The following is a 20,173-nucleotide window of genomic DNA, read 5'->3' on the forward strand; positions in this document are numbered from 1 at the left end:
TTCAGTATCATCTCTGGGCTTAGCTAAGAGAGCAGATCCCACAGCCAGAGAACTGAGTGGATGCAGAAGGAAGACTAGGGATGACCTACACAATAGATAACAGGGCTGTGAGGCCTGTAGTTGGGGGTCTTGGATATTGGGGCCTCCTGTCCCTGGACTGTAGTCAGGAGTCTCAGAGATCAGGGTCTCCTGTCCCTGGACTGTAGTTAGGGGTGTTGGAGGTTGAGGTCTCCTCTTTCTGGACTGTAGTTAGGAGGTATCAGAGGTTGGGGTCTTCTGGCCTTGGCCTATGCTGTGTTCACTCTCCACAATGTCTTGTTTTCACACATCTACAACCTGCCCAACCTGGTCCTGGTGCTTTGATAATAGCACCAATGGATGCGGACAGTGACAAGGACACTGCTCTGGCCAGGTGCTTTTGCCCTTCAATGCTATCCTCTAGTAGACCCAGCTGTTACCACCCATGTCTGACAGATAAGGAGACTGAGAAGCAGAGGGGTTCAGGATGCTACCTGTGGCTGCAGAGTTACTTAGAGGTGTAACCTGGATACAAACCAGGATACAGGTTCCAGAGGCTGTGGACCCATCTGACTGGCTGCCCTGAGCTCATCCAGCTTGAACTAGTCTCTTAGACAGTGATGGCTATGTGAGCTCCTTGGGTAGAGTGGGCCCTCATAGGGTCCCTGCCTGGGCCAGCTTGGCCTCCTTAGTACACTGACAAGCTGTTGGGCCACACAAGGTCCCATAGGCACCTCCTGGCCTCTGCTCTACCCAGGAACCTCTTCACCTGAGGTGGAGTTAGAACTGCTCTCAGACAGACAAAATGCCCAGTGGCCTTGTCTTATGCTCTTTCCTTTCCCAGGCCCTGCTTTCTTTCCAGGTCTGGCTTCCTTCTCAGGCCCTGTTCCCTTCCCAGACCCAGGCCCTTTTCCAGCCAGGTTCTCATAGCCTCCACCTGAGGCTGCTCCAGGCAAGGCTGCTGTAGAGGCTGGGTGCCATAAACCTGTCCACATTTCTCTGTCCCACACAGCCCCATCGTTTTCACCTCCAGCATTAGGGCCCAGCCTCAGCCTAGGAGGCTAGCTCACAAGTTCCCCTTCTACAAGGAAGTCAAAGGCTTAATAAAATCATGAAAATAAACAGTTGCTCATACCTGCTGAACTCTGTGTTGAAGAAAAGTCACCAGATCTTCATAGCAGGTCAAACTATAGAGCATGAGCTGAGAGAAGACACAGAGGGTGAGCTGTTCACCTCATCCAGAGTCCGTCCCTAGGCCTGAGACTTAACACTGCAAAGCCCTCAAGTACTGCCCCTGGGAAGAGTGGTTTTCTGCAGAGCTGGCACCCCCATACCTAAGCTGCTGTGGTTCCAGGCCAATCGGTGCCAAGTGGCCCTGACTTCCCCTGGAGTCCCCAGGATTCCCACATCTTGGAACTAATACACAGGACCTTCCTGAGAAGGGCCAGGAGAGCCTGGGCTGGTCCTGAATCCAGGAGAAGCAGCAGTTGTAGGCCCCGCCTTGGTGTGCTCCAGCAGGTCCAGGGAAAAGAAAATATTCAACAAAGTGAAGCCCTCCCTTGCATGAGGGCCCAGGGCTACCTATGTCAGTGAGGTCAAATGAAACCAACTGGCTGAAATAAATATTCTCAGTGAAGAGGTGGCAAGTTTAAAGATTTTTCACTGTGCTGATCTTTGCAAAACAGAAAGATGAGCTTGTTCTCTCCTCCCCTGGCTCCAACTTGGGTCTAGGTTTATGGCCAGTGCTCCTCACTCTTTGCCCTCCCCCATTCCTAACTTCCTCCCCTTCAAAAGCCATCTACCCCACCATCTTGGAAGAACCCTAGAAAAGATGGTCGAGCCATAGGAAGAGGGCAAGAAGGCTAGGTCCAGCTGATGCACTACATGCAGCTACAGGGTGAGAGGGGGGCATCCTAGGGGGCCACTGAGGCCGGGAGGACACAGATGGAGTCCATTCTCACAGCTACCACCTCTGTCCACCCCAATCCCTCACAGGAGTCTGTGGGCCTGGGCTGTACTGCATGGAGGTCCGTCTGGCCCCAGCTGGACAGAAAAGGAGACAGTCCCCAAACAAAGCCAAAAGTTGTGTGATAATTTCCAGAAAGCCATACTGTTTCTAAGACTCCATCTGCTTTGTATTTCCCCATTGGACTGAACTGCTGTGTTCCCGAAGCCCTAAAAAGGAAAAGAAGGTGTATAAGTCCTGATTAAGAGGGACACCAGCCTCCCACCTGTAAGAACTATAGTCTGCCAGGCCTCCACCCTGGGAAGTCACTGTGGCTGTGTCTGGCTGCGTCATTATGCAAGGACAAATTAGGAGGTGGCTCCCACAGAGAGAATTGGCCAGACTTCTCCTTTTCCCTGCTTTGAACTCACCCTCTAGGCTGGCCCAGAGAAATCACCAGCAGGAAAAAAAAAAAAATGAGTGGAAAAAGAGACAGAGGGTAAGCTTGGAGTAAGTAAGCAAGCCTACGCCTGCCAGGAGGAAGTCTACCTGGCACCCACAACAGGAACACTAGTGGCAGCTGGCCCACTGCTGCCTCTGGGCAGGAAATTCTGTGCTGGCCTCTCTGATGCCTCCCCATTGGGACTGTTAAGCAACCACACTGGGTGACCAGCCCCGTGCAGCAGGAACTCAGCACACGATTTGAGTACAGGGCAACGGTGCCAGCAGCAGCTGTGAGGCCTGGGACTGGTTACTTTCCCTTCTCTGTGCTTCTGTTTCTTAACCTCCACAATGGAAGAAATTTAGCCCTACCCTTTCTTCCCTGAGTGATGTCACATCCCTACTAAGGGTTAAGGTTCACAAGCTACCTGGACCTGAGTAACAGAGACAGGTGAGCAGTAACAGGAATGACTGTGCAGACATGTGACAGTAACAACAGGAGCAAATGGGCAGACAGGAAGTAGTAACAACAGGAGAGACTGTGCAGACAGTTAAGCAGCTGCAATAGGAGCAACTATGTAGACAGGTAGTAACAACAGCAGCAACTGTACAGACAGGTAGCGGTAACAACAGGAGAGACTTGCAGACAGGTAGCAGTAACAACAGGAGAAACTGTGCAGACTGGTAGCAGTAACAATGGGAGAAACTGCGGCAGTCATGGTGATAATGCACTCTCCTAAGAAATCCATATTTATTATTTATCATCTATCTATACTAACAAATGTCTCAAACTGATAACATTGTATGTGTTACATATCATTTATTTATACTGACTTACTTAATTCTCACAACCACCCAATAAAATATTCATGGCTATCATTCCCTTCTAACAAGTAAACACTTAAGGCACCGAGGTAGGTCATGGCAAGTACCCATGGTCAGAGGGCCAGTCAACAAAAGGTCTGAGAGTCTGCCTCTGGGAGTCCCTTCTCTTAAGCACTATGCTACAGTCTCTAACCGGAACATGGTCTGTGGACCCCAAGACACCTTCTCTACGAAAGCTTAGCTTCCCAGCTGGGATAAAGTGATTTGAATACTTCAGAGGACAGCAAGCTCACCCTTGCAGACTGCGGAGGGCAGAACAGAGTCAGGATGGGATCAGGGCCAGAGAGTCCAGGCCTGGGCTTCACCTCAGACTCTTCCTCCAGGAAACAGGGGGTGAGGGGGCTCCAGGGTATCCCTTACCAGGGACTAGGAATGGTGGCAAAAATAGGGCCAGGCTGAGGGGCTGTTTTCCAGGGCCTTGGGACTGGGGACATGAACAGGGAAACCAGCTGTGGGGGTCACTGGCTTCCTCAGACAGGAGTCCTGGGGGGCCTCTCTGGCCCCTTATCCAAGGCAGGATGCCCAGCACACAGTCCTCCCACTGAGGCTTGGGTGCCCACAGCCAGCTGGCCTGCAGGTATACTATCACAGGCTAGGCAGCCCCTGAATCCACTCACAATGTGACCACGGCTCGCTGGTGGCTCCCAGCCCGCCACAGGATGTCTGCAATAGCCAGGGCAAGACAGCGAGTCCTCTGGGCATCTGAAGGCTGCAGCAGCCTGAAGACAAGAAAAGGAATGCGCTTACACTCTCTGGCAAGAGCCTAGACATACAGCTTTGCACGTCCAAGGGCTCCCCTCTCCCCTGCTTTTCAGAAGTCACTTGTAGCCCAGGGACTCCAAGTGGAGCCTGGCCTGATGATGAAGGACCTCTGCAGACCCAGGCCAAGGGAACAGCCTGCAGAAGGGCTGGGGGTAAAGAGGCTGGAGGAGATGAGGGCTCAGGAACCAGCCCACTGGAGCCAAGGGGTCTCAGGGTTTGGCAGGGCCAGAAGTATGCTCCAAAAGGGCCAGGTGCTGATAAGAGGCCAGGAGAGCCATCAGGCATGCTCTGGAGCAGCTGCCACCTCAGGTAGATGTAAGGCACTTCCCTGCCCCAGCTTTGGCTATCCCAATACCCTGGCCCTAAAGACAAGTGCTCACGCTCACATACAACAGCAGATGAGGCCACAGTGCCAAGGGGACCAAGCGCCAAGCCTGACAGACCAGATTCTTTTTTTTTTTTTGCCAGTCCTGGGCTTAGACTCAGGGCCTGAGCACTGTCCCTGGCTTCTTTTTGCTCAAGGCTAGCACTCTGCCCCTTGAGCCACAGCGCCACTTCTGGCCGTTTTCTGCATATGTAGTGCTGGGAAATTGAACCCAGGACTTCATGTATACAAAGCAAGCATTCTTGCCACTAGGCCATATTCCCAGCCCCAGGCCAGATTCTTATACAAGGGGTTGGAGTGGGGGGAGGACACTCGCAAGAATGACCCCATGGCTGTAATTGAAATATGGAGATGGGGCTGGGAATATAGCTTATCAGTAGAGTGTTTGCCTAGCATGCACGAAGCCCTGGGTTTTATTTCTCACTACCTCATACACAGAAAAAGCAGGAAGCGGCACTGTAGCTCAAGAGGTAGAGTGCTAGCCTGGAGCAAAAAGAAGCCAGGGATAGTGCTCAGGCCCTGAGTTCAAGCCCCAGGACTGGCAAAAAAAACAAAACAAACAAAAAAGAAATATGGAGAGCGAGGCTGTGGGATAGCCAGGGTGGAGATCTAGCTAGCCTCTGACTCACCAAGCTCAAGGTACCCTCAGACTCTTGAGAAAGGAGGGGGTGAAATGGCAGGAAAGGGTGGGGGGAGGGTGGGCAGATTTCCCAGAGAAGGTAAGGAGGGCCAGGGGAACCAGGGGCCTCTGGGCATGGAAGGGAGAAAGGGTCAGAGAGGGATTGATAGAGAAAGATGAGCACAGCCCAGGAAAGAGGTTCAGGCAGCATGGGCAGACAGTACCGTCAAAGGGGCCAATGCTCCTGCAATAAAAATGTGACTAAGAGGTTCCTGGTGTGTAGAGAATGAGAGAGGAAGAGCAACAGCCAAATATAGCCATTTCTTTCCATTTGGCATTTCCAGACTCTTGGAGCTATGCTTCATGCCCCCACCCCACCCCCTGGCTCTGAAGCTCCTGCAGAAGCCACTTCAGTGAATGGCTTCCTAACCAGAAAAGGCCTGGTGGGGATCCCACTGAGTAGTGCATGCAAACAGACAACTCCAAGTTCAGTCACCAAAATGCCTATGCTTCACACTAAGGTACAGATGGCAAAGAATAACAGGATTTGTCCCTCTGCCCTGGAACAGAAGAAAACCAAGAGACCAGGAAAAGGCTACCATGGTGGGCAACAACTACCCAGTAAAGCCAGGATGCTATGGGACCTCACTTTAAAGTGAAGGTGACAGGAAACAGAAGCCCCTCGTTCTTCCCATGCAAAAACTGGCCTGACATGCCACGGCTCACAGCACTGGCACCTACACAGATGGCACTGCTTATTCCTATCACTACTGTCTGTGACAACCTCAGCTCCCCCTATCCTCACACCTGGGCTGAGCCACGGAGCAGGGGGTGATACCGGCCCTGTAGCTGCAGTGAGCCAAGCAGGGACAAAACCCAAAAGCAAACATTTTGGGAGAATAACCCAGCAGCAAGCTCTCATTACACAGGGATGTAACCCAGCGGCAAGCATTCAGTACACAGGAATACAACCCAATAGCTAACACTCAGTACCAGGAACACAACCTAGCAGCAGGTACTCAGCACAAGAACATAACCCTGCATCAGGTACTCTGCATGTAGGAACATAACCTTGTAGCAGACAGTACCAGGAACATAGCCCAGCAGCAGCAGGTACTCAGTGTGCAGGAACAAAACCAAGCATCATACAGGTGTGCAGGAACATGTCCCAGCAGCATGCACTCAGCACACAGGAACGTAACATAGTAGCAAATACTCAGCATGCAGGAGCATAGCACAGCAGTAAGCGCTCGGTGTGCAGAAACAGCCCAGCAGCAAGCACTCTACACACAGGAACATAACCAAGCAGCAGGCACTCAGGGTATAGGAAAGCAGCACACATTTGGTGCAGAGGAACATAATGCAGCCACCAACCTGCTGCTGTTCCAGGCTCAGGAAGCCCGCAGTGCTCCTTGCAGGAAATGGTGACCTCAGTATCACCAAAACAGAGAGCCCAAGTTGTCAGACCATTGATCCAGGTCACCACTAACTAGAAAAATAACACTGCGCTCTAGGTTTTGGGAGAGGCTGCACCAAGGACAAGCCTGGTGAGAACAGCAGAGCTTGTCAGAGGAGAGAGACCTGGACATTTATCTCTGGATTCAGAACCCAAAGCATGAACCTCTGTTATCTACACAGCTCTGGTGCCATTCCCTGCTCTCCCCCAAGGGATGCTGTATCCTGTTGACTTCACATCCTGAGTCTCACACCCATCTTCCCGAGTCGGGTCCTCATCTCTAGGACACTGGCTCACCAGGTGGGTGCAGGGCAGGCTGCCTCTCACTACATAGTACTCCCAGTATCCCAGGATCTTGGTTTTGTTTCATGCTGTGCTGAGGATCAAACCCAAGGCCTTGTGTATACTAGGCATGCAGTCTACCTCTGAGGTCTATTCTCAGGCACTTGATTTTGAGAGCCAAGGTCCCTTTGACCTTGGACTTGTCTTGCTAGCAGTATGCAATACAACCAAGAGATCTTGCTCCTGGTGCAAACCATCTTCAACTCTACAGACTCTGTCTATGATCTTTTGAATCTGCCTATATCTACAAAGTCCTTGTTCTGTCCATATGTTTAGTAGCTTCTCCAGCCTTCCCTGCTGCCCTCCAGCCTTCTCCATCTGAGACATGACATTTTAAGACATGGTTTTCCAGACAACACAGTGGGGCTAAGAAAGTACAGTATCTAGGCAGTCAGGAGTCCTAGGGTTAACTCCTGGTTCATAGGCATCACAGCCCCAGCCCCAGTACCTGGCCTTCATTCCCTCAACGTACTTCACCCTAACATTCTGGCATTTAGCTTGTCATGCTAAATATATGTGCCTGAGTGCTTGTCCTGCAGAGACAATACAGGAAGGAGTCACTTGTGTCTGCCTACATCACCTGGGCTCAATCTTCACTCAGAGGCAACCTTTATGCAACCCTCAGCAACTCAGACACATGACTACCACACTCCCACCAGGAATCTGGCACCTGGCCAGGCTCTTTCACCAGAAGTGTCTACAAGAGTCCAGTTCCTCTCAGAAGTGCAGGGTAAAACCATTTGTCTAGGGAGAGGTAGATGGGGAAAATATTCATCCTACACTTGCCCAAGTGTTTATAAACAGAGATATTTCCATCCCAAGGGCCTCAACACTGCCTGGCATCCACGTGGACATGCCCACAAGTCTATAAAAGTTCTGAGAAAGCTGGTAGGTGTTCATAGGCCATGGTCCTCTCCATTCTGCTTGCTTGTTGTCCAGGTTGAGTCGCTGGAGGAAGAAGTAGGAGGATGGTGGCCTGGAGCTTCAGGGCCTGGGCTCTAAGCCTTGTTCTATCCTCAAATCCAGAGGGATCTAGGCTAAGTGCCCCTCCTCCTCTTGATCATGACCTCTAGGATTTCAGAAGGGAGATGGACTCAGAGGGTAGCAGTTCTGAATCCCCCATTCACATCAGCCCTCCAAGGCCCCTCCTTGGTCTAGGCTCTCATGAGGTGGGAGGGCGGGTGGGAAGAGGATGGAGTGAGTCTAATCTATCCTGCTCCAGTGGAAAAACACCAGTCCTGCTGCCTGGTTCTATGTAGCTGACTGAGGAGAAACCGGCTGCTAGCCTGATGGGCTGAAGTTTAATGAGGCCAGACAGTCACTAAGAAAAAACACCAACCCTGCCAAGTAGCCTTTACTTCTGCATAGATTCCCCCAAGGATGCCATCCCCCTCCACAATCCTCTCACAACCATATCCCTGTCACCAGTCTACAGAACCAAGCAGGAAGCAAAGGACAGGGCTCTGGAGCTCACCAGTTTCAGGAGTGTAGCATTTGCACCTTCTCTGTCTGGCAGAGCATCCTGATGTTTCCAGAGACAAAAGAGAAGCCTGCCTGTCCACCCTCCTTTCTCTAAAGCTAGACCATTTCTGATATCCTGGAATTTAGTCAAAAGGGAGCATGAAGCCCCAAGCCAGCCCAGCACACATGGCCAGGGCAGAAACACTGTGACCCATCAACCACTGTAAAGGTGATAACTGCGGTCAATGGAAGCCCACTGGCCCAGTGTCAGCCAATGATAGCAAAGTGAGAGTTCCTGTGTCTGCTCTTATGATCCATGCTTCACAAACAGAGCCTGGGAGCCCACCTACAATCAGCTGTTCCAAACTCTCGGCTCTCAGCCCCCCTGCCTATGCTGGCCCCCACTGCTTCCGAAGCAGAGCACAATGCACCATGTGAGTGCCACTTGCCAATCTCAGCTCTACCATGGTCTTGGTCTAACTCTGAGCTAGCACCTCTCCCTCTCTGAGCCTCAGGTTCTCCCTCTATACCACAGCAGATGAGTTCAACGGTTCTGTCACTGACACAAGCCTTTGTTTTTCAGTGGCTCTGTTTGAACTTTCTAACTGAGGTTACTAGAGGAGAGTTCTTACCAAGTAAGAAAGATGGTCCCTAGATTTCCTCAGCTGCTCTCTGCCACCTCCTCCTGCCTCCTCCAGGCTTTGTCAGAAAGCTGGCAGCTGAGCCACACTCTCAAACCTCTTCCTGGGTATAAGCCTGTCTCTCAGGCCCTGGCTGTAAGGTAGAGTACCATGTGAGTGGCCTGGGGACAACAGGGATGGGAGGTAGGAGGGCTAGAGCAGCACCCCAAGCAGAGGGCCCCAGTGTAGGGGAGACCACCCAGTATCTGTCCAGGCCCCGTCTCTACATCTGGCATCTGTCCAGACCTTAGAAGATCACTTAGTCCAGTAAAGCCAGCACCTTCCTACCATATACCCAACATAACCATACAGCACCACCTCACACATAAACCCCTCAACCACACAACACAAACACAACCCACACATGACACCCCTCCATACAACACAACCCTACATACAACCCCCACAATGCAATCACATACAACACAACCTCTACACAGCATCCTTCCCTCATACAACACAGCCACATATAATTCAACCTCCACACAATTCCACACAACATAATACATCCTCACAAAACAAAACCCATACACAACAAAACCTACCCAGCATATACCAATCTCCACAACACACCACATATAACTCCACACACTACCCCTTTAAACAACTCAATCTCTTCACAAAACACAACTTCTCTACACTCCCTCATATACTACACAATCCCATGATACAACTCTTAAAGACAACATAATACACCATCATACAACACAACCGCAATATAATGTTCCCTACATACAATAACTCAAACATGGCACAACCTACGCATTATGCAAACCCCACAAAACACACACCTCCACACAACACACAAAACCCACACAACTCAACATCCACACAACACTCACACAAAACATAATCTCTATACAGTAAAACCTTTGTAAAAATCACCCTACAATAACTCACACATGCAACAGACCCCCATACAATACAATCCCCACATATAAAAACCTCTATATTAACAAAGCTCCCACAAAGAACAAAATCTACACAAGACACAACCCTCATATATCATGTAACCCAGCACACCTGGGCCACCACCAGCTCAGCCTAGAGGCCTCCAAGCACAGATGCAACAGCTCTGGCATCTTGGCTTCTGCCCCACTAACCACAGAGTCATGGTGGACCTGGTGCACAGCAGGTGCCCCATAGGCCTTGTCAGTGCTTGCTCACATGGCAAGCACCTAGCCAGCAATTGGAGAGAACATAGCTCCCACAACTAGGCACAGAGTTCCTTCTACCCAACCTGGAGGGTCCTCTACCTTCCAAGCCAAGTCTCAGTCCCCTCTCTGTACCCCCTAAGACACATGGCAGAGATGGGAAAGATCTTACACCCCTTATTGGGCTTGGGTGGTTGACCACAAGCAAACAAGTCAGCCTTGTGTCTTGGTCAGGAACCAACTTAAGCCCTACATCCTGTGGATGGGAAGCTATCCAGCTTCCCTTAGAAGCCCAAAGCAATTCTGAAGGGGCTTCAGGCTGAAATGAGTCACGAGATATCTTTCACATGGGCCAGAGTCAAGGCTTGCTCCAAACAATGGTCCCAACAGTCCAGTGGCCCTCTGGGCAGACTGACCCCACCCAACCCCTGCCCCTCCAAATACTATATTGACCCCCCTATCCCAGGCAAAGTTTGATTCTTCCTCCTGTCCTGGGGACTCTGAATATCTTGTTCTCTTTACTGGAATACCATTCTGTCTCCCCTCCCTATTTGTCCAGACAACTCATTCATTTCTTGACTTGTTCATTCAACAAAAATGCCAAAGTCCTCCTCTGTAGAACAGACAGCCTAAGAAACCCCAATTCTCACAGGGTCTGAAGAAGTGAGGCATAGACTAGTAGCTCCTCTGACAAACAAGAGCACCAATCGGAGACTGAGTCCTTAGAAGCAGGGCCTGGGTGGGCCCTAAAAGCCTCCATAAAGATGGGCAGTAAGAAGGGCCAGTGTGCCTGGCATCTGAGCACATATGCCTACAGACCTTAGACCTGAGGGGAAACAAGGTCATGTGAGCATGTGTAAAGAGGCCCAGGGGCTTGGTTCTCCCTGCAGGTAGGACCCAAATTTCCCCCTGCAGGAAGGTAAGATGAACCCTCGGGAGCCCAGCCTGTTACCACACCCCTACCCACTTACCTGGCTGTGCTGTTCAATCTTAAGAGCAAGCACAAGGAGGTCACCTCTGTTTAGCTTAGCCCTGTCACCTTGCTGAGTACACTAGTGAATACACACTGCAAGCTCTTTCAAAATGTGCTCAGTTCCTGTGCCATCCTGCCAAGGGAGTCCCTGGGCATAGAAGCCCATGTTGGCTTCACCAGAAATCAAAACACTAAGCTCAAACCTCCTAGCACTTTGCTGGGCCAATCTTGCAGGCAGTAGAGGGAGCAGAGAGATGAGGACAAGTGAGACCATGATGGAAATGACATGTGCTGTCATGACATGAGTAGCATTTTGGGAGTTGAAGAAAAAAAATTATTATAGTCTAAAATTACTAGGAAAAATATGTAAAAAGATACCTTTTCATAGGTACAAACATCATGGTGGGCAAACATGCCTTGTCTGATTGCTGCAAACTCTGGGATGGTGTCTCCAGGTATCTGAACATGAGAGGACAGAGGAGCGGATGAATGGACAGACAGGTCTCACTGTCTTGACAACACAAGTCTTAAAGACTCAGAAATGCTCATTAAAAAAAAATCACTAGTGACTTTCAATAATGCCCCAGAACTGCAAAAGTAGACTATGGCTTTAGGACCCTTGAAGGGCAACTCTGGAGACAGGAAAAGGGCATCTACTAAGCAGAAACATGTTCTTCTGGGGTCCTGCTAATACTTTTTCTTGGTCGGGGTGATTGTTTATGGGTGATTTTGTTATTTTTCAACTAAAAAGAAGACAAGTGCCAAATATGTGTGGCTTGGAGGACAATGCAAGTCACACTGGTCACTGGGCCCTTAAGCAACAAGGTAAACAGGCTACTCTCTTGGGGAGGCCCCACAGGCACCTCCTCACCCTTTTGTCTTGGCACCAGCTATGATATGTAATCAGTGTTTTCTATAGTGCCTCAACCTCACAGAGTGCCTCTGGGGAGGAGAGAATGGTCTGAGTTCCCCACAACCCTGTGTCTATGCAGAGGAGTTCCAGGAATGTAGGCTGAATGCATGCAAATGTGCACGGATACCCAGGTGCAAACACTTAAAGCATGAGATGGAAAATACGTGGCTGCAGCAGAGGAAGCTATGTGCTGTTGGGCCAGCTGGAACGTGCAGTGCTGGCTGCTGGCAGAGGGGAGATAACCAGGAGGCCAGAGGCTCTGGACTTTGTCAGAGGGCAACAGGTAGACGTGGGTGTGGAAGGGACAGTCAGCTTGGTGCTTTCTGAAGCAGCAGCAGTAGGTTCCATTGTGCTGCTGGGCAGTAGCCGTGTGACAGCTCAAGTAATGCTTACCAGCTCTCCTGGCCCCAACAGACACATGCCTGCCTCATGGTCCATGTAACAAACCTGCCGCGTGACCCTTTCCTTTCTGGACCTCAGGAGACAGGAAGTAAAAGGAATGCACACACTTCCTTGCTTATTTGTTCTGGTCGCTCAGGACAACCCTTGCAAAGGAAGACTTACCGAGGACAAGTGGCTCCACTCTCTCCTTCAAACAGGAGTTTTTGTAGCACACAGCTTTGGACAGCAGCCAGCACCCCACAGGGGCCACCCTGCAGAGAACAACACATGTCACCAGGAATGCACACAACCTGGGCCACTTCCAGACCCAGATCACAAGACAGGGCCCCACTACTCTGCTCCCTCGCCCCCAAGGGTCTCTGTGGACCTAAGGACTCTGACTGTCCCACCCCGAACCATAAAGAGTGGTATTAAGGCCTACACAAGTCAGTCTGCAATGCATCATGGGAGTAGAGTGAAGCCAGAGGTGTCACAAGTTTCCCATCACCTAAGGGAAATGTTTCAGGGTACACAGGCTAAAGGTGGTGACTGTCTAACCCTAAAAGCCTCCTCTTGTATACGAGGTAAGCACTCTTGCCACTAGGCCATATTCCCAGTTCATCACAGCACAATTTGTCATAGCTAAAATATGGAGCCAACCCAGATGCCCATCAGTAGACAAATGGATCAGGAAAATGTGGTACATATACACAGTGGAATTGTATGCCTCTATCAGAAAGAATGACATTGCCTCATTCGTAAAGAAATGGAAGGACTTGGAAAAAATTATACTAAGTGAAGTGAGCCAGACCCAAAGAAACATGGACTCTATGGTCTCCCTCACAGGGAATAATTAGCACAGGTTTAGGCTAGTCACAGCAGAGGATCACAAGAGCCTAATAGCTATGCCCTTATGCATGCATAAGATGATGCTAAGTGAAATGAACTCCATGTTATGGAAATGAGTGACATATCACTGTTGTAATTACTTTCAACATGCCATGTGAAACCATAGCTTCTATTGTTGATGATCCTATTGTATCCCCTTCCTGTGGTTGTACCTGCACTATCACTGTACCTTATCTGAGTACACTAGAAACTGTATATACTGGTATTAGAACTGGGGAAGTGAAAGGGCATATTAAAATCAAGAGACAAAGGATAAAAAGACAACTCCAAAAGCAATACTTGCAAAACCATTTGGTGTAAACCAACTGAACAACTCATGGGGGGATAAGGAGAGGGGGAGAGAGAGGGGGTAGGGGGAATGAGGGAGGAGGTAACAAACAGTACAAGAGATGTACCCTGGGGCTGGGGATATAGCCTAGCGGCAAGAGTGCCTGCCTCGGATACACGAGGCCCTAGGTTCGATTCCCCAGCACCACATATACAGAAAACGGCCAGAAGCGGCGCTGTGGCTCAAGTGGCAGAGTGCTAGCCTTGAGCGGGAAGAAGCCAGGGACAGTGCTCAGGCCCTGAGTCCAAGGCCCACGACTGGCAAAAAAAAAAAAAAAAAGAGATGTACCCAAGGCCTAACGTATGAAACTGTAACCTCTCCTCTGTACATCACTTTGACAATAAATAAGAAAAAAAAGATACACAGAAAAAAACCAAATATGTAAGAGTAAAACTAAACAAACACAGCAATGGTATTCACTGGACACTATGTTGAAAATTAACTATATAACCTGTGGGTGGGATGGGAGGGAAAGAGTGAGGGAAGGAATGACATTGTCCAGAAAAAAAAATGTACTCTTTACCTGACTTACATAACTGTAACCCATCTGTACATCATATTTTATAATAACAATGCAAAAAAATTAAATAAAAAGTAAAATAACAACAACAAAAAAAAAACTCCTCTTCTACGAAGAGCTCTCCCACTCTCTTGTAGCTTCTGTTTGTGTATGGGCAGATGTGGAAGATTTTTCTGGAGCACTGAGAACACTTTCTCAGATTGTGGGCCACCTCTGGACTCTACCAGATGTCTGTGTCCCCTCCTGCCCAGTAACAGGAAGGAGCCTTGAAGGACTACTCTCTGTAGGCCTCCGAGCACAGGGCTGGACCCAGGGCCAGTGAAGGCCAAAGGGAGTATAGGGTACAAGAGGCCGTGCACAAGAAGGGGCTGCGCTGGGCTCTACAGGAGGCAGTGGCCAGTACACAAGGAGGGGCTGCTCTGGGCTCCCCAGGGGGGAAAAGGTTAGTGGTCCTCAGCCCACCCTTGGACTACAGGTCAGAGGAAGCCAAAAGGTTGAGAACTGAATCTGGTAGAGTGGCCCTGCTCTATCAGTGGCCCGTTCACCCAGACCAGCAGGCCACAGAGCCATTAGTGAGTCTATCCTAGGAAGCAGGAGACTGCAATCAGAGCCTCCACTTTCTTCTTCTGCTTCATACCCTCGGCACCTCAGCCTCTCCTTGCAGCCTCTCAACTTCCTACAGCTGTTCTCACTCATGCCTGCTCCAGCCCCAACAGTAGAACCAGAGGCCATTCACCAGATGCCTCAGTGCCCCAAGTACACTCAGAGCCACCTTCATTCCCTCACCAGAAGCCCACCATCCTGTAGGGGGGCGGGATTTGGATACATCATCTCCACTCCTCACTCCACTTGAAGACCCTAATACACCAATCTCCACCCCTCACCCTATATGAAGACCCTGATACACCATCTTTACCCCTCACCCCACATGAAGACCTGATACACAATCTCCACCCCGTACCACCCATGAAGGTTCTGAGGCACCATCTTCACCCCTCACCCTTCATGAAGACCCCGAGCAGGGTGGCAACTCAGAAGACACAAGACAGCCCTAGATAACTCTGCAGATGCTTGATGTGTTTACCACAAAAGGGACATGCCCCAGTACGATGCACAACAGCCTGGCACAAGGCCCCAAGAGCTACCTGCCTTGTTCTGCACAATGCCATATTTCAGTGAGGCAGTGTCATTAAAGGAAAAACTCTGAAGCTTCCACTCTTCATTGAAACAGCAAAAAGCAGAACCAAACAGAAGGGTCTTGATTTCCTGTGGAAAGAAAGAGTCTTACTGTTTTCTCATAGGTACAACCCACTGGAGTTGTTTGGCACTCTAATGGACCATACCCTTTCTGGCAGAGTGTCTCTTCTCTATTTTGCAAGCCCATTCTTCTCATATTTGAGGGCAGAGAAATCTGACCTTGAGGGTCTTACCTCTGAAACATCTGCAGACCAGACCAGCCTAACTGACAAGAGGCCAACGTCTTTGAAAGCTCTTAAAAATAATCCTGATGCTTGGGCCACAGTCCAGGCCAATAAATCCAAATTCCTGAGGGTGAGACCTGGGTATCAGTAGGGTTGTTGTTTTTGTATTGTTTTATTCTGTTGCTTTTCTGCAGTGCTCCTTTGCACTGCACATGTCAAACCAAGGGCCCTGCACATGTTAGGTAATGGCTCAGTCACTGAGCCAGAATCCCAAGCACCACTACAGTAGTAGTTTACTTTGCAGTCAGGTTTAAGAATCAATACTGTGGTACCTGATGACATCCTAATCTCTACCTGTTTTTGTAAATAAAATTTAATGAGCACATAGAAATGTCCATTTGTTTACATTTTGTTTACGGGTGCTTTTACATCCCACCAGAGGTGATTAGCTGCAATAGATACTATAAAGCAAAATCTAAAGTATACGTTCCAGCTCTTTGCAGAGGAAAAAAAGAATCCCTTCTCCAAAGCCACTTGTGAGTGACCTATCAACTTCATATGAACACTCGAAGTGACCCCATAAACCCTGATTGAACAATCTTACCAGGAGAGAGGCTCCACTGTCTCCCAACGCAGCATCTCTTTCTTCACAGACTTCCAGGTGATATTGAACTGACTGTTCACCTCCCACCCTCCCAAGCCTCAGGAATACCAACCTCCCCACACATACACCGCCACCACAGGGCCCCAGACCAGTAGGCAGATCTCCACCAGCATCTCCATGGTAGGCTACATGCCTGGCCCTGGTTATACATCTTAAGGGATCATGAAGCCTCAAGTGAGTCTCAAGACCACCAAGTGGACTTGACAATTTCCAACCTGGATCTACTTACATCGAGCCTTTCATACAGACCTGGCCTACTCTCCTACTCTACATTCAAGTAGGTTCTTCTTTTTCTTTCTTTTTCTTGAATATGAAGAGATCTCTGTAACAGAAGCATCTGTCTCATGTCACTGAAAGTAGGCTTTCCAGGTACAGGTGGCTCACATCTGGAATGCTAGCTACTCAGGATGCTCAAGATTACAGTTTAAACCCAGCCTCAGCAGCAAAGTCTGTGATACTCATCTCCAATTAACCACCAAAAAACCCAGTAGTAGACCTGTGGCTTAAGTGATAGAACACTAGACTTGAGCAAAAGAGCTAAGGAATAGTGCCTAGGCCCTAAGTTCAAGCCTCAGAACTGGCCAAGAAAAGAAAGAAGTGGTCTGATGGTACACTGGGTATATGAATTCATCCATCAGGGCTGTTTCCCTTTTGTAACAACCATAATCATGCAGGTGTTTGTAATGTATCTCCCAAGAGCTAGGAAACTATACAGATTTGGGATTTCTAGATGAATTTCATCTCTGTTTCCTGGTCACAGGCTGACGGCTCTGGAGTAGGCATAGTGTAGTCAAGAGCATGGAAAACAGGCTCTGAATCCTGAGATACCCTGAGCCCCGTCCCTCCTCTCCTCTTCTCTCCATGGGCCTTGCTTTCTCCCACCACTTTTTTTTTTCCAGTCCTGGGGCTCGAACTCAGGACCTGGACACTGTCCCTGCGCTTTTGTTCAAGGCTAGCACTCTACCACTTGAGCCACAGCAGCATTTCCAGCTTTTTCTGAGGAACCAAACCCACAGTTTCGTGCAAGCTGGACAAGCACTCTACCACTAAGCCACATTCCCAGTTCTCTCCCATCACTCTTGCTGGTGGCCTCTGGGACCTCCAAGGGCCAATCTCCAAATAGGAGTGCTCTCTGCAAAGAGCCAGGACCTCAATGCCATACAGACAGAGTACACACTTCACTTTGGGGTCTCTTAAATGTGCCTGACCCTCTGTGGCTCCAAAACAGGTAAGGAGATTAGAGGGAACGTAGGTGAAAAAGAGGGACATTCTGGAAAAATCTTGTCCTTCTTGACCTGTATCATGGCAAATGTCTCCAGAGTTTCCATCTCTCCTCCTGGTCCTGGCAGAAAGGCTACTATAAGACTTCAGGAATGACACTCTATCTTGCAGGATCTTGAGGCCAAGGGAAGGGAGCAACCAGCCTGACACCTAAGGAGCAAATCCTCTGCCCTCCTTACCCTGCTGGTATCCCAGGGCCCCCTACTGTGGAATCTGTTATGGCTGGGAGCCTGCTTCCTATGTCCTGTGGCTATGGCCCATCCAATAGGCCACGGGGGCAAACAGGGTGGTAATGAAAAAATGCTAACCTTTCCATCATTCCCTTGCTGTGGCCAGCTGAAGCCAGTCTGGGAGCAAACCAGGCCTTAGGGACAACTGTCTCATTCCCATTGCAAGCTGGCAGTACCCATTAGAGCTGTGCTGAGGTAGCTCTGCATTATCTGGGTGAGGAGGAAAAGCCTTCTCTGTTCACCCTTTGTCCTGGGGAGGGAAAGGGAGCAGCCAGAACTTGAACAGTTTCCTGATCCTTGGTTCAGGTTTTTTTCTAAATCACACCCGGATTTCAATTTCAACAGTGACTAAGAGACTACAATGAGAAGGATTGGACCAAAAATATCACAGTGATCTCATCCACACCAGGATGTATTTAACATGTCATTCTCCTCACACTTCTGAGCTGCACCTACCTTTGCCAATGCAAGGTCAATTGGCTCTGATGCTATTCGCAACCTGAGCACTGATGGGCCAGGGGACAGAATGACTTCTTCCCTCACCAATTCATCCTCTACGTCCTCTGCAAAACAAAAACAAGATGACTATTGGATGACTGGCAGAGAACAGGCCAGAAAGTCATTTAAAAATGGACACCAAGAAGTTGGGAAAAGTTTAGGTGAAGGACAGGTACTTCCACACTGTCCCAGTCCCCACTTTATGGCAGCCAAGGCTCCAGAAGGAAAAAAATTTGCAAGTCAAGATGGATCTTGCTTCTTATCATAACCCCTCCCTCACTGTGCCCCAGGAATGCACATGGCTGGTCTGCTAGAAAAGGCCACATATGGAGAGAACCACACCCCCAGATGTAAGCCATGGAACAGTTCCTCAGAAGATGGATAGGCAGGATGCATAAGTCTGTCACCCTGAAAGAAGGCTCATTTTTCTTTTATTTTTTAGGTCCCAAACTGGGACTCAAACTCATTACCTGCCAATTTCACTCACTGGCTAACCTTCTACCAATTGAGCCAGGCCTCCAACCCCTAAGTCTTATTTCTCATAACCATTTTTCAGTACTGTGGCTGATATTTATTGATGCCTTGGGTTCTATCACCGACTTCCACAGCAGCACAATTACCATCACACCATCTGTAGCTGAGGACAAGTGAAGTAACTGTCAGGTGAAGGAGAGGTGACATGGGCATGATACACACAGTACTGACTTCAAGTCATCCAGTAACTCTGCCCACCCATGATCCTCCAGCTAGAAAGAATGCAAACCCATAGACTGGATGGGTCCTCTTGCAGTCTTTTTTTTTTTTTTTTGAAAGAATGCAAACCCATAGACTGGATGGGTCCTCTTGCAGTCTTTTTTTTTTTTTTTTTTTTTTTTTTTTGGCCAGTCCTGGGCCTTGGACTCAGGGCCTGAGCACTGTCCCTGGCTTCTTTTTGCTCAAGGCTAGCACTCTGCCACCTGAGCCACAGCGCCACTTCTGGCCATTTTCTGTATATGTGGTGCTGGGGAATCGAACCTAGGGCCTCGTGTATCGTATCCGAGGCAGGCACTCTTGCCACTAGGCTATATCCCCAGCCCCCCTCTTGCAGTCTTATAGAATCCTCTAAAATACCACTTCAACTTCTCAACTATCCCAGGTCCCTGCTTACTCTTCTATCTTCTACCATTGAATCTCCTAAAGCATGGGTGAAGGACCCAAGGGAAAATAACATCCAGCCAACAAGCTGATAAAGCCAAGCGTAGCAGATCCCAGAGCTAGAGCATGGTCAAGGGATGGGGCCAACACACCCAGGACACAGCTTGTGTCTTATTCTACTACCTCCCTTTCTCTGGAGGAGTCAGCCACAGCATAAGGCAAACTCCTAAGGCCCAGTTCACTGACAGAGAAGCAGATTCTGTCTTTGGGCTGTAAAAAAGAGGGGGGAAAGTCTGCACTATAAATAAAAAGTTGAATTTAAATGAGAACATTTCTTTTTTGTTTTTTGTTTTTGCCAGTCCTGGGGCTTAGACTCAGGAGCTGAGCACTGACCTTGGCTTCTTTTTGCTCAAGGCCAGAACTCTACTACTGGAGCCACAGCACCACGTCTGGCTTTTTCTGCCTATGCGGTGCTGAAGAATCAAACCCAGGGCTTCATTTATATGAGGCAAGCACTCTACCACTAGGCCATATTCCTAGCCCCAAATGAGAACATTTCTAAAACATTTCAAAAAATACTGTTCTGTGACCATGGCTTACAAAAAAATAGCCTGAAAGAGAGTGAGTTCAGATGTCCACCTAGTAACATGAACGGATCTTGAAAACATGGCACAGGCAGAGAAAGTAAAAAATAAATTGAGGCATTTTAACAAAATACTGAGCAAATATGCACGTGCACTAAACTACACTACACTCTGTATAGGAACAGGCAC

At 49.2% G+C, this 20,173-nt stretch overlaps 1 protein-coding gene across 5 annotated transcripts in view; it reads right to left on the bottom strand.

The window, feature by feature from the left end:
• Positions 1-20,173, bottom strand: part of Mindy4 (MINDY lysine 48 deubiquitinase 4) — a 95,028-nt gene that overhangs the window by 28,020 nt on the left and 46,835 nt on the right. For 4 of the 5 annotated variants that reach the window (XR_007210014.1, XM_048339528.1, XM_048339525.1 and 1 more), the window contains 7 exons: positions 18,225-18,331; positions 15,322-15,438; positions 12,599-12,687; positions 11,500-11,580; positions 3,907-4,008; positions 2,130-2,193; positions 1,154-1,219 (listed from right to left, as the gene is read on the bottom strand). Coding sequence is in view for 4 of the 5 variants with exons in the window: in XM_048339528.1 (XP_048195485.1) it covers positions 1,154-1,219; positions 2,130-2,193; positions 3,907-4,008; positions 11,500-11,580; positions 12,599-12,687; positions 15,322-15,438; positions 18,225-18,331 (626 nt within the window). In the remaining variant the exon portion in view is untranslated. The remainder of the gene's footprint in view (positions 1-1,153; positions 1,220-2,129; positions 2,194-3,906; positions 4,009-11,499; positions 11,581-12,598; positions 12,688-15,321; positions 15,439-18,224; positions 18,332-20,173) is intronic. The other variant, XM_048339526.1, reaches the window with a different exon arrangement.

The sequence above is a fragment of the Perognathus longimembris genome, chromosome 2 (assembly GCF_023159225.1).
Source record: "Perognathus longimembris pacificus isolate PPM17 chromosome 2, ASM2315922v1, whole genome shotgun sequence".
In the NCBI taxonomy this organism is placed as follows: domain Eukaryota; kingdom Metazoa; phylum Chordata; class Mammalia; order Rodentia; family Heteromyidae; genus Perognathus; species Perognathus longimembris.